The sequence below is a fragment of the Parasteatoda tepidariorum genome, chromosome 6 (genome assembly GCF_043381705.1).
Source record: "Parasteatoda tepidariorum isolate YZ-2023 chromosome 6, CAS_Ptep_4.0, whole genome shotgun sequence".
NCBI classification, from domain to species: domain Eukaryota; kingdom Metazoa; phylum Arthropoda; class Arachnida; order Araneae; family Theridiidae; genus Parasteatoda; species Parasteatoda tepidariorum.
This window is the reverse complement of record NC_092209.1, coordinates 55,984,380-55,997,658: the sequence shown is the minus strand read 5'-3', so window position 1 is coordinate 55,997,658 and position 13,279 is coordinate 55,984,380. Positions and strand designations below refer to the sequence as shown.

The following is a 13,279-nucleotide window of genomic DNA, read 5'->3' as shown; positions in this document are numbered from 1 at the left end:
CGCCCACATGTTGCGCGGACTGTTAGAGACTTCTGTTCAGCACAACGCATGCAACTTCTTCCTTGGCCTGCTTATTCGCCGGATATGTCGCCTATTGAGCACGTGTGGGATATGGTTGGTCGGCGTCTCACTCGTGATCCGCGTCCTGCAGTTTCCAAAGACGAACTTTGGTTGCGCATACAAGCGATATGGAATTCTCTTCCTCAAGCAGATATTCAACATCTGTTTGACTCCATGCCACGTCGTATAGCAGCACTTATTGCAGCGCGTGGTGGCTGCACCAAATACTGATTTCGGACGCTTAATTTGTTTCTTTTGTTTTGAAAATTTCATCATTTATTTGTATCAGTACAAGTCGTTTCTGCATTAAATTTCATTTGATTCTGATGATTCTTTCATGGTGTTGCATTTTCTACAAACAGCAGTTTAATTACAAAATTTCTTTTTTCTAAGATATCTCAACGAAAAAATAATTTTCAATAATTATTATTATTTTATTTAAACAAATCATTTTGAATTATAAAGCGTATAAATTTCGCGTCATTTTAAATATATAATTTTATAAGGCAAAATACAAAATTAGAATGAAATCGGACATATAGCTCTTGAGAAATCAAATCTTAAAGAATTCGTATATTTAAGATTGTAGTCACGGTACTCTTTTTTAAATGAAATTCTCGAAAAATTCCCCACAGGCATTCAGCGAAACCTTTGATTAAAATATTTAAGTCCTTCTTATTAAAATTTGATTTATGTTAATTAAGATTAAATTTGTATTAATTTTAAAATTATATGGAAATTACATTTGAAATAATTCCTTGAACTTACACAACTATTAGATACACAACTATTAATTTCAGTCTTACTCGTTTTAAGTAATTATTTTAACATGAATTTGTAAAAAGTATAAAAAGCAAAATAAAATGTTAAAAAATTAAACAAGAAAAGCAGACCTTATCTGATGAAACTCATTTCTTTACAGTGTTAATGAAGCATCATTAAAACTAAAATACACCTCTACGTTATTATTGAACTTGCGTAACTTAATAACATGATTACAACAAAATATAGAGCGATTTTCTTGCATGAATTGTTTGCATTTAACCTTCCATTTCTTCTCAATTTATATCTCATTTTGTTTTAGAATTTCGTTATCAATGCGCGAAAATTATTTTCATTCTGAAATTAGTAATCGTGTACATAGCGTGAAATAAAATACGAACCACCATGAATAACTTTTGATCCAATGATCAGACCTTCACGTTCTAGAACTCAATATTAGTTATTCGAGGATGTGACCTCAAATATGCTAATTAATGAGTGCAGACGATATTTTAAGCTACAAAATTAGACATACATTTCTCTGAATAAACATACCGATTTTTCGACGGATTCGGATTTCCGTCCCCCAAAATATAGGAGGTAGCTGCAATCTTCAAAAGCATGATCCCATAGTTTTGTTTTTCCAACTATGGGGATCAAAAATTTGTATTTTACCATATCAAATTTGATTTTTTTAAAATAATGTAAAAAAATTTATACCTTACAATTCAATTTTGTTTCGACTATTTTTATATAAAATAATAAAATAATAATAAATTTTTACTAAAAGTTATTTTTTGAAATTCGCTGAAAAAGTTCTCGGGTTATGGCGAAATACGCAAAAGTAAAATTGACAAGGAATCCAAACTTTGGACTGCTCTTCTGACAAAACTATGAAGACCATATTTTCAGGATTGTGGCTGCCCCCTACGTTTTGGGGATCAGAAATTTGAATCCGTTGAAAAAACGGTACATTTACACAGAGAAAGTACATTTTTGTGTCTGATTTCAAAACTTAAATTATCGTCTGTACTAATTAATTAGCATATTATAAGTCATCCCCTCGAACCATTAAGATCGAGTCTTAAAACATGAAAATCTGATCACTTGATCATTATTCAGGGTGGAATATTTCTTATATTGCGCACTGTACATTAAAACACTCCTGCTTGGGACTGCTCACTCTCTCGATATTTCAGTTTTCCGTTCTTTGCTGACAGGGTAAAAAAGAAAAAAAAGAATTTATAATAATGAGTCTTTTTAATAAAGTAAATTTCAAACGAATTTCTAATTGTAAAAGTAATTAAAAAAGTCTTAAGATGTCCGCACTATCGGTAGCGATTTAGATACTTTGAAATCATCGTGTTTTGGATTAAACAAGTTTTATAGCTTAAATTTCTGTAAAACTTTCTAAGTATGTATAGGCATACTGTGATTACACTTTTAATTAGGAAATCCCTTTTAATTAGGAAATTAGTTTCAAATGAATAATGATATGAAAAAGATTATTTAAAAAAAAAGTCACAAAATGCCAACCCTAATGTTAGCGATAACTTATCGCGTTTTGGACTAAACAAGCTTTATTATTAAATTTCCTAAAGAAAAAATTCTTGGCATATAAATGGTATTTCCCAAAAACTGATTCTTACTGTCTAATATGAGACAAATTTTAAGTGAATTTTAACTAGCAAAAAATAACTAAAAAAGTCTCAAATCGTCCACACTAATAACTGCAATAGAGGGACTTTCAACTTATCCTGTTTTAGAATAAACAAGTTTTATTTCTTAATTTTCTAGGTGAATATGGGGGTTTACTTAATTATTTACATTTGCTTTTTTTATTGTGAAATAAATTTCAAATGAGCTTCGCATTATGAAAAATTGTAAAAGAAAAAAAATTTAAAAGAACATTTGAAAGAAAAAATTCCGCAAAATGCCATTCCTAATGTTAGCGATACGACTAGTTTTATATACGACAATGTAGATACGATGATACGACAATGTAGCGACAAGTTTTATTATTAAATTTTTCAACCGTAATTTCTTCACAAAAATGGACATTACTATGTACCATTTATGTAATGGCCATTTAGCTTTAATGGGAAAACCAAAAAATTCGGGAATTTTTAATGATTTTGCTATATGATAAGTTTAAAAACATTTCGTATTGCAAATAATTATTTAAAAAAAATCTGCAAAGTAACTAGCCTTAAGTTAACCTTATAAGCACGTTGAACCTAATGTGTTTTGGACTAGCTGAGCTTATATTTTTAAATATTCTACAAAACTTTATTTGCTAAAAATTATGTTTTCCGACTAATTGACACTAACTTTTATGAATGTTTTAAGTTTCAAATGAATTTGGCTTTGCAAAATATTATTAAAAAAATTTGCACAATGTCCACTTAATTTCTTCTAACTGCTCAAAATTTTAAGCAACTGAGAAATGTAAGAAAAAAAAGTTTCGGAAACGGTCTTTGAATAAGCTTTGTAATATAAATGTTAATTATGTACATAACTAAGTAATTAAAAGTCATAAGATAAAGTAAAAATTTTTATAATTATAAACATGCTATCAAGTTATTATAATACACTGGGAAAAAAAGTATGGTCAAAATTACCAGTGTTTCTTCTCCGTGTCTCTGACTTAATGGGAAAGCCAAAAAATTCGAAAATTTTTACCAAAGTGCAATGATTTTGCTAAAATTAACAATGAAATATGTTTTCATATTATGTGATAAGATTAGATATGTTTATCATGAGACCTTACAAAATAGCTTAAAAACTACTTATTTAGTTAAATTCTTTTATTCAGTTTTGTATTTTTTACTAAATGTGTAGGAACAAGAATCATAATTTTGAAAACCAGAATTTCCTGTAAACCGTTACCACATAAACGGAAAATTATTAAATAAATGGTTTAAATACCGTATATTTTGTTATTAACTAGAAATATGATTTTTTTTTTTACCAGAAAGGTTATTACCATGTAGTCCGAAGGTTTTACCAGAATTTTTTTCTCCGTGTGCTAAACACGTTATTAAAGAATTTTTAAAGCTTTTAAAAATAAAAATCATATTTCTTTGAATTATTTGAATACAATCTATTATTAGCATTTTTGTTTGCTTCAGGATCTTCACAAAAATTTGTGAAGTTTTCTTTAGTTTCTTTCTGTTATTCCGCTGTTCGATTTCCTTGTTATTGGGGGTGTGTATGAAAAACCTTGATTTGCTACGGTTCACCTAAACCTCTATAAATAGCCATATTTCAAAAAAAAAAAAAAAGATAATACTGCAAATTAGAAAGTTAAAGTAAACAATAGTAAACTGGCATTTTGATGTCTAATTACATATGGTATTGAGTGATGAAACAGGAAAAAGCATCTTGCAAAATCAAAAAGCTTTCTTTCTGAATGAAAACGTAAATACACAGGATTTGACTTTAGTTTTACTGGCAATAAATATGACATATAAAATATATTATTCTGTTTGATACCATGCCACAATATAAAACTCATCAACGAATAAATGTTTAAACGTGAAAAATATATGGTTAGTCAAACCACCTGCAATGTTTAAAAACCCATATGTCTCCTACAAAGCCGTGATAGCTCAGGGGTTACAACATTCGCCTCCCAATGAGATGACCGGGTTCGAATTCCATCGTTCTACCGACCACAGAGCTGATGTAAAATCTCAGTGGTTGGCGCTTCATTGGTTAGAGTCCCTTTGCTGTCTGGCTAATCAAGGGAAGTTTTCATGGTTCCAAAACTCGCAAATGTGGATGCAACCGTGGTTACTTCCACCAAAAAATCCTTCAAAAAGACAAATTTCACCCAAAATTCGATCCAGAAATTTTTTTTCATTGAGTTACAAGTCTTCGGAGCTGAATATTGTTAGTCGTAAACTCAAAAATTGGGTCAGCTTTTCAACAATGGTTATAAAATAAAATAAAATATGCCTCTTACTTATGAGTTAGCTTTAAATTTTTTAAACATTAAAAACAATTAATATAAAGTAATATTTCTTTAAAATTAACTTATATCGAAAAGAAAAGGAAAAAGGTAATGTGAGGCAAAAATATTTCGCAAGAATAAAATGAGCATTTGGCATGAGAGTTGAACTTGTCAAAAAACAAATGATATAAGTAGAAAAAAACGAAAAACAATTGCTTGCGCACTCACATGAAACTTTTTTTCATTCTTCCTCTTATTTATTAGATTTTGATGGCGCAATTCCAGTTAATACATAATTTTAAAAAATTCAAATCACACCTCTTTTTACGAATACAATTCAATTCAATTTTTTCTTCTCACTTAAACAGAAATTCGTTGTTATAAAAACATGATTTGTTTTAAATTTATGATCCAAACATGGTAATGATTTACGTAAGTTTTAAAAAACAAAGCACCTAAGATTTTGAGTGAAAAATCATGCGCACTTATGTAAATGTTTACTGAAATAGTTCGATTGATAAAAATCACAGGAAACTAAATTCTTTCTTTCAGTTTAATCCGTTGCAAACCTTATTGAAACATTTTAAGGGTGCTACTTTGTTTTTAGTACATATATAGTGAGGAATATATTGATTTAAACCACAACTAGAAGTTTAAATATCTTATATTTTACGATAGTAAATTGTAGAAAATGCAGATTCATTTGGTAAGAAAACTGTTTTTCCTTAATTACTTTTATCGCTATTAGTTACTTTTCAGTTACTTTAAAAATTACATAATGTAAAAATACTTAATTTTCAACTGCATTAACATTCTTACGAATTTTGTTAATGGTGCTTTATTTTTAAAATGGAATAAAATTAAACTTTGAATTAAAAATGGTTAGAATTTAATTTTTTTATAAAAATTTACTCACTCATAACGTCTTATTTCATAGTTTGTATTTAACTTACGATATTTTTCCTATGAATTTTTTCATGTTTATATATTTTATTAACTATGAATTTGTCTTGATTAACGTAAAAGAAAATTTTTAATTCTTTCGTTTTCATTTTTTTACGAAATACACTCTATAACAAAAAAATCGACGCACCAAGAAGGAGTTGTCCGATTGAAACGAAAATTGGTGGATAGGAAGACAATGTACAGAATAGTAAATGATTAAAATTTCAGAACAATAGAATAATTTATTGCAGAGTAACAGTAAGAAGTTCAATAAGGTGTTGGCCCGCCTCTAGTCTGGAAACAAGCGCCACAAGGCGTGGCATAGACCGATAAAGCTCCCGGATGGTCTCTTGCGGTATTTCCTGCCAAATTCGATCCAATTGTCGAACGAGGTCATCAACATTCCGTGCCAGATGCAATCGCCTTCCCATCATATCCCAGACATGCTCGATGGGAGAGAGATCTGGTGATCTGGCAGGTCAAGGAAGAGTTTGACAAGCTTGCAGACAGTTCATAGCAGCACGTGCCGTATGTGGTCTGGCATTGTCCTGCTGAAAAACCAGCCCAGGGCGCTGCGAAAGGAACGGTAGCAAAACAGGTCTTAAGATGTCGTCGACGTACCGCTGTGCAGTAAGTGTAGTACCTCTAATGACGACCAAAGGGTTGTCAAAGGAAATGGCACCCCAGACCATGATGCCTTGTTGAGGGCCGGTGTGGCGTGCAATAGTGAAGGCAGGATCCCCCCGCTGCCCTGTGCATCTCCAAACACGTCTTCGATGATAGTCAGGACACAGTTGGAAGCGGGATTCGTCGCTAAAGACTATACGTCCCCAGTCGACATCATTCCAGCCTGATCGAGTGTCGATTTTGCGCGTCTTAGTGCGTTCTTGGTGCGTCGCTTTTTTTGTTATAGAGTGTACTCTCTGAATATAAACTGCTTTTTTTAAAAAAAGTTTTGTTAAGAATTATTTGAATTTTAAATTTTGATTATTTTAAGATCAAGTTTGGACAATTTTTAAACCACATTGTTTTTAATACATGTAACACAACCTTACACTTTTGCTATTATAAATTATAAATCTTGTAAAACAAACTGCAGCTTTTAACATGAAAATTCAGACTGTATTAACTAAAAGTTATCAGTCTTTTGTATTTATTTTATAAGAAATGTTTCCTCTTTCAATAACAACTATAGATTTTTTTATAAACTTTTTGATTTTAATCGAATTTCAACTATTTAGTGTCCAAGTTTGGACCATTTTGAAACCATAAGTACTGCATGTATTTTTTTTTAAATATACAATTTTGTACTTTTTTTCTTACCATAACCAATATTAATCGTGTGAAATGCATTTTGCTTATTAACTTGGAGATAAGAAAATTTAAAAATATGAGTTAAAAGCTATAAGAATACTTTTTAAATCTAAAAATGGCAATTATTTATGCATAATATGTTAAATGTGCAATGATTAAAATAATGGCAGATTATTTTTACAATCCAGTTCAGAAGTGTGTTATTTATCATATAAACGAAGTGAACAAATTAACTACCTAAAATATAAATTAATATATGCATACGTTGATTGTTCCATCTTTTATATGTTTAAAGACTAACGTAAAAACTAACCAATTCTTTTATAAAATCATATAAAAGTTTGACTTTCTCATCTTAATGTGACCTAATGTAAATTAAGTATAACTAAATCCCAATTCTAATTAGTGCTTTCTTAATAAATTTGAAATTGAAAACACCTGACTATTTGCAAATATGTTATTTATCCTCTAAATAATGTGAAAAGAGTTCACCATTAAAATTAAAAATTTAATTGAATAAACTTATAGATTGAATTGGGCCTTTTTCTGCGGTTACTTTTATAATTTTTATATTAATTTAATCAAATAACGTATAATGCTATGCTTGAATCATAATACTGCATAATTAAAACATTTTGTTTGTATTTGCTTTTGATATTAATTTGATTTTTTAAAGCTCCAATGCTTGCAAAAATGTTATTTATCTCAAAATCAAGTTGGAAGAAATTCTGAGTCAAATCTCTTAATTTTTCTAATAAATAGAATAAACATAAAATATATGGAAAAATTCTTTGAAACTTTCATATTAATCAAACAAATGGCATGTATATGAGTCTTATCAAATACAATAACGTAATGTTTTTAAGAATAAATTTAAAAAAAATATTATTCCATGTAATGATTTATTTGAAAATTCTAGTATTTACAAGTATGCTATTTATCATTAAAATAAATTGAATGTAATTCATCCTCAATTTTTTTTACAAATATGGTGATACGGCATAATATATTTCAAAGTACAATTTTTTTTTATATATAAAATTAAGTAAAACTACAATTTTTCATTAGAGATTTCGAACCTATATTATTCTAAACAGATGAAAATGCTGCGTGAAAAAGTGTATACAATATTTTGGCAAATATGACACTTAATATGAAATCTATTTAGTAAATTTTTTGTTTCTTGTTTTTCAATTAGAAGTTATTAATCTGATTACGAATAAACTTGTGATAAGTATTTTTTTTTAAATTTAATTAAAATTGAGATTCAATTTTATAATTAAACTGATGGATTATCTTAGGACTTGTGAAAAGAAACAAAATTTTATACAAATTTAGCGAGTAAGGAGAAACGTTGCCACTAGGCTATAGAACTATCGTTAATTGGATAATTGTGTAGTAAGAGCGCTGTCAAAATCCATATTAAAAGATATTTTTTAAATTAAAAAAAAATGCGACGATACAATTTATAATGAAATGAAATGACACAATTGCTGTTTTCTTCTTTTTTCTTTCGTTTTTTTCAAAAAGAATTTTACTTTTTTAACCGATACAACAGGGCTCGAAAAACCACCCGTCCCCCCGTCCTCGGCGGTCAAAAATTCCCAGCGGACAACGAACTTCTCGAAACCGACGTCCGCGCGGACGTGATACATTTTCAATTTTTGTTATCTTACAATCTTTTTTGAAGGAGCAGATAAATTTTTTTTTCTCATGAATGGGTGTCATTAAAATTTAAGATACATAACATCACTAAACACCAGTAAACTTCAGCCCTCCGAGCCCAAGCTATTTATAAAGACCTAATGCAGCAAAATAACCCACGATACTTCAACATACTGCGCATGGTGGAATTGATGATCTCTGTCTTTGAGTTCTGCAGCGGTTGAAAGGAGTTTTTCAACTATGAACTTATTATAAAAAAGAAGAAAAAAACACACTTTACGTACTGGTCTTAAACAAGAAGCGTTAAACGCAATGATGAACATCTATCAAAATGGAAAACACCTTTCAAATTTTTGTGCAGAAACCTCTGTAATTCATTTGGCTTGATTGTGGAACTACAAACGTCATATTTATTTCATTTAAAAAACGCAGTACCATAGGATAAATTGACATTTCAGATAACTTGACCATTGGTCATTTAAATTATTTCATAAAAAAATAAATTATTACATAAGAGAAATACTGGGTTAATATTAATAACCTGGTATTTCTTTTATTACTGTGTAATGTAATCCTAGTAACTACGGATTTATTGTGTAATTTATATAAATGTTTGTAATAAATAAGAGAAACATAAACTTTTTTATTTATTTAGAAGCGACTGGTTAGTTTCAAAGGAGGGCGGGTATATTGTTGGACAAACCGTCCTCGGGGACGGGTAAAATTTCTAAGTTTTTTCGAGCCCTGCGATACAACATTACGAACGCAGTACGTTTAGTTACAAAACCTTGTGTAAAAGCTGTACAACTGGAGATTTTCCTGTCATTGAACTAGATTGATACCGTTGATTCAAGTCATGGTCGATTAAAAAATAATAACTGATACTCAAAAACGTTAATATTTTCTTTTGAAGAGGGAACACTTTTAGTTGATTTTTTTAAAAAAAGAACTCAGATCGGTTAAGGTTATTGGGGAATCTCGTCATGTGTGGTATTGGTGTTAAAAATCTGTAGTCTTATGATACTGGTATTATTACAATGCAATAAAATTGGGCCAATATTTTTAAATATTAAAGTTTAGTGATTTTTATAAGTAAAGAAAAAGGCAATCTTCACTTTTAGAAAAAAAGTATAGTTGAAACTACCAAAATAAGCCAAAATTCATCTTTCTCCAGGATCTATGAGAATATCAAAAGGCTTGATAATTTTTACAGTATCGCTTTGGTAATTAATTTAGTAAAACTAGCATCAAAATATGGTTTTATAATAAGTGAAAATTTGGTATATGTGATGAAATTTGATAATTTCATCATGATATTTTAAAGTATGGAGCAAAAATTATTTATTTGGTAAAATTTACTTTTCAGTTATATATTTTTTACTGTATATCTGCTAATAAGAACTATAATTTTGAAAATCAGAATTTCCGGTAAACATTTACCATATGAACTTTAAAATTTAGTAAATGAATGGTTTAAATACCGTAGATTTTAATTTATTCCGTATAAGCCAGAATTATGGTTTTTTTACTAGAAATACCATTGCTATACACTATTATAGTAATTTTACCTGAATTTTTTTTCTCCGTAGTGTTTTAGGGAGTCATATCGAACTTGATTAAGATGAAGCATGCATGTTCAAATATAGTATTTCAAAGTAATCCTCCATACAGTATACCATAATTTTATTATAATATTTCTGAGAGCACAAGCAATTATTTCCCTTAAATCATACAAATTAATTATAAATAACCATCTCTTATCATTCGCTTAAAAGTGAGTGTCAATTTAATGGAATATCAAATATATACTGAAAATATTTATTATTATACTATGATTAAATATATTGTTGGAACTTAAGCTTTTATGGAACACTATTACTGGCAATGTAAGCAATATATTTCATGGAATAAAATTGGTAATCTTACTTTATGATACACCCTTATAAGAAGATAATGTTCTTGCATGTTGGCAATCATCGAACTATATGACAAAAACTTTGATAAATTTTGAATGACTGGTGAGATTTACTTAAAATGTGGTGGTAAAATGCAGGACACAATGGAACTTACTTTGAGCATGCACTCTTATTATTGTAACTGTTCATTTCTCAAGAGCAGGAGTCAAGAAAAACATGATTTTTTTAAAGTGAAACAAGTTTGATATTGCAAAAAAAATTTGCGAACCATAACTTCAAAGAGTTTCACTGTTTTCCAGCACCAGCTGTTGATGGAAAACATATGGAATGTGGCATAAACTAAAATTGGTATTCTGCATTTTTTTGAAAATTTTGTGTCAATTTTTCCCCTTAGTAGTATTTGAAAAAAAATTTATTTCATAGAGCTCAATAATTGTCCCTCTGTATTTAGTCTTTTAATCTTTTGTTTTATAAAATTTATCCTTATCAAATCAAAATACTATACAAAAGTATGCAATGTACTTCGTCAATTACGATATAACTTTAAACATTTCAATTTATAGTCACAACGGTAGCAAAAAAGTTTACTCTGATAACAGACTCACACAAACATTGGTTAAATACTGCAATGCTTTCTGCTATTCGTAAACTGAATACTCTTTTTTATATTTCAGATTTTGGCTGTACTTACAGCAGTTATTTGCTGCTTGCTTTTGAAAGCTTCTTGTTTGCCATTGAATTCTCCAAATGATTGCGATTGTTCGAATACTGGCTCCTCAAATAGCAGAGAAAATCAAAGAAATGAAGAATGTCATTGCGATGCCGAAGAAGAAGATGACTCAGATGATGAGGAAAATCGGGTAAATGAAGGCGCTAAAGAAGCTTCAGATCAAAGTAAAGAAGCAAATATAGTAGATAGTATGCTGAAAATCGATAAAGGAAGCAATGATGAAAAAGAAGATAGCACTGACGGTAAAGAAGATAAAAGCAAAAATGATGATGACGATAAAGAAGAAATGACTGAAGACAAAGGTGATAGGGAGGAAATGACTGAAGACAAAGACGATAAAGAAGATAATAATGAAGACAAAGACAAGAAAGAAGATAATAATGAAGACAAAGACGATAAAGAAGATAATAATGAGGAGAAAAACAATAAAGAAGATAATAATGAAGACAAAGACGATAAAGAAGAAAAAACAGAAGACAAAGATGGTAAAGAAAAGATGTCTGAGGAAAGAGAGGAAAAGAAAGAAATGACTGAAAATAAAGATACAGACGAAGGAAAAGGTGAAAGCGAAGATAATTCAAAACATGAGGAAACTGAAACTTCTTCGCCGGATGATAAAGATGAAAAACATTCTTTGGCTGATGAAATATGTGAATTTGTCAAATCTATAACTAATTTAGTTGTCACTGCAGCTAAGAAAATTCATTCTCACAAATCATCTTGAATAAATTTGTTATGAAACAAATTTTGCATCTCCTTTTCATCAGCACAAATTAACAAATTTGCATCTCTTTTTCATCAACAAACAGGATTCAAGTAGCCTTTAAATATTTGGAAAAAAATATTATGTGGAGAACAGGCTAAAAACATTCTTGCATTTTTATAAATTTTAGCATTAGGAAAGCAACTTTATTTTTAAGAGTGAGCTAACTATATTGCTATTGAATAAAATTGTGCTTTAAAAATACCTAGTCAATTACACAATTTTTTTTATTTTAATATCTCTTGATGCTTTCTTGGAAGTATGTTATATGTAACTAAAATTTAAGTATAAATGAAGTTTGTCTTTTGAAAATTAAATTATTTAACTTACTCTCCTGGAACGATGCTTTAGTTACATTAAAAACACTCCAATTTAAAACTGCGTTTATTCTCGAATTTTCTTCAATACTATAGAGCTTTTTAATGATACAATAGAGGAAAAAAAGAAAACTAAAAACTATAATAATTTAAAAACTACTTTTCGTGAGAAAAATATTTTCAACAAACCTTTCTTTTGTGACATTTTAAATCAAAAATTCGAAATGAAATGTTCAAAAATTGGAGAAAAATACATATATATTTAATATTATATGCTCACATTTTATTTGTTTATTTACTTTTTGTATTTCATTTACCACTTTTTTGACGAACTATTTTACTTCATTTTATTTACATTTAAGCTGTATTTTTGTTGAAATTTTATTTTATATTATTCATTAAAATAAATTCATAAAAAATGAGATGCTGTGTATTTATACATAAAAGTCATAATTGTGTATGGAATGATGTAGCATCGTAACTACAATTTAAGTGTAAAATATTCTATGCAATCTTAACAGTAAACTTTCAATTGCTGTTAGCAGAAATAATGAAAACACGTCTTATTCATATAAACTAACAAAACAAACTCATTGGTGATAAATCTTGTATTACAGAAGTATGAAATCAAATAGTTTCATTCAAAACCTCTTAAATATACAAATCTATAAATCTAATTTTTATTTTCATTTTTAATTTTTTTTAATTCAATTTGAAATTTTTAGTTTTAAATCAACAAGTTTCATGAAGATTATAACAGATAAAAACTTTTACTGAAACAAATATTTGTTGTTAGATGCCAGTAAGACAGTATTCAGTTGCGATTGTCGATATTTAAAATTGAGTTAAATG

General features: G+C 28.8%; 1 protein-coding gene across 1 annotated transcript; it reads left to right on the top strand.

Moving 5' to 3' along the window:
• The first annotated feature begins 5,276 nt into the window (after positions 1 to 5,276).
• Positions 5,277 to 12,849, top strand: LOC107449177 (nucleolar protein 58). Its single transcript, XM_043055716.2, has 2 exons — positions 5,277 to 5,483; positions 11,292 to 12,849. Exons 1-2 carry the CDS (start codon positions 5,469 to 5,471, stop codon positions 12,069 to 12,071), a joined length of 795 nt encoding a protein of 264 aa, XP_042911650.2. The 5' UTR covers positions 5,277 to 5,468; the 3' UTR covers positions 12,072 to 12,849.
• The last annotated feature ends 430 nt before the right edge of the window (positions 12,850 to 13,279 follow it).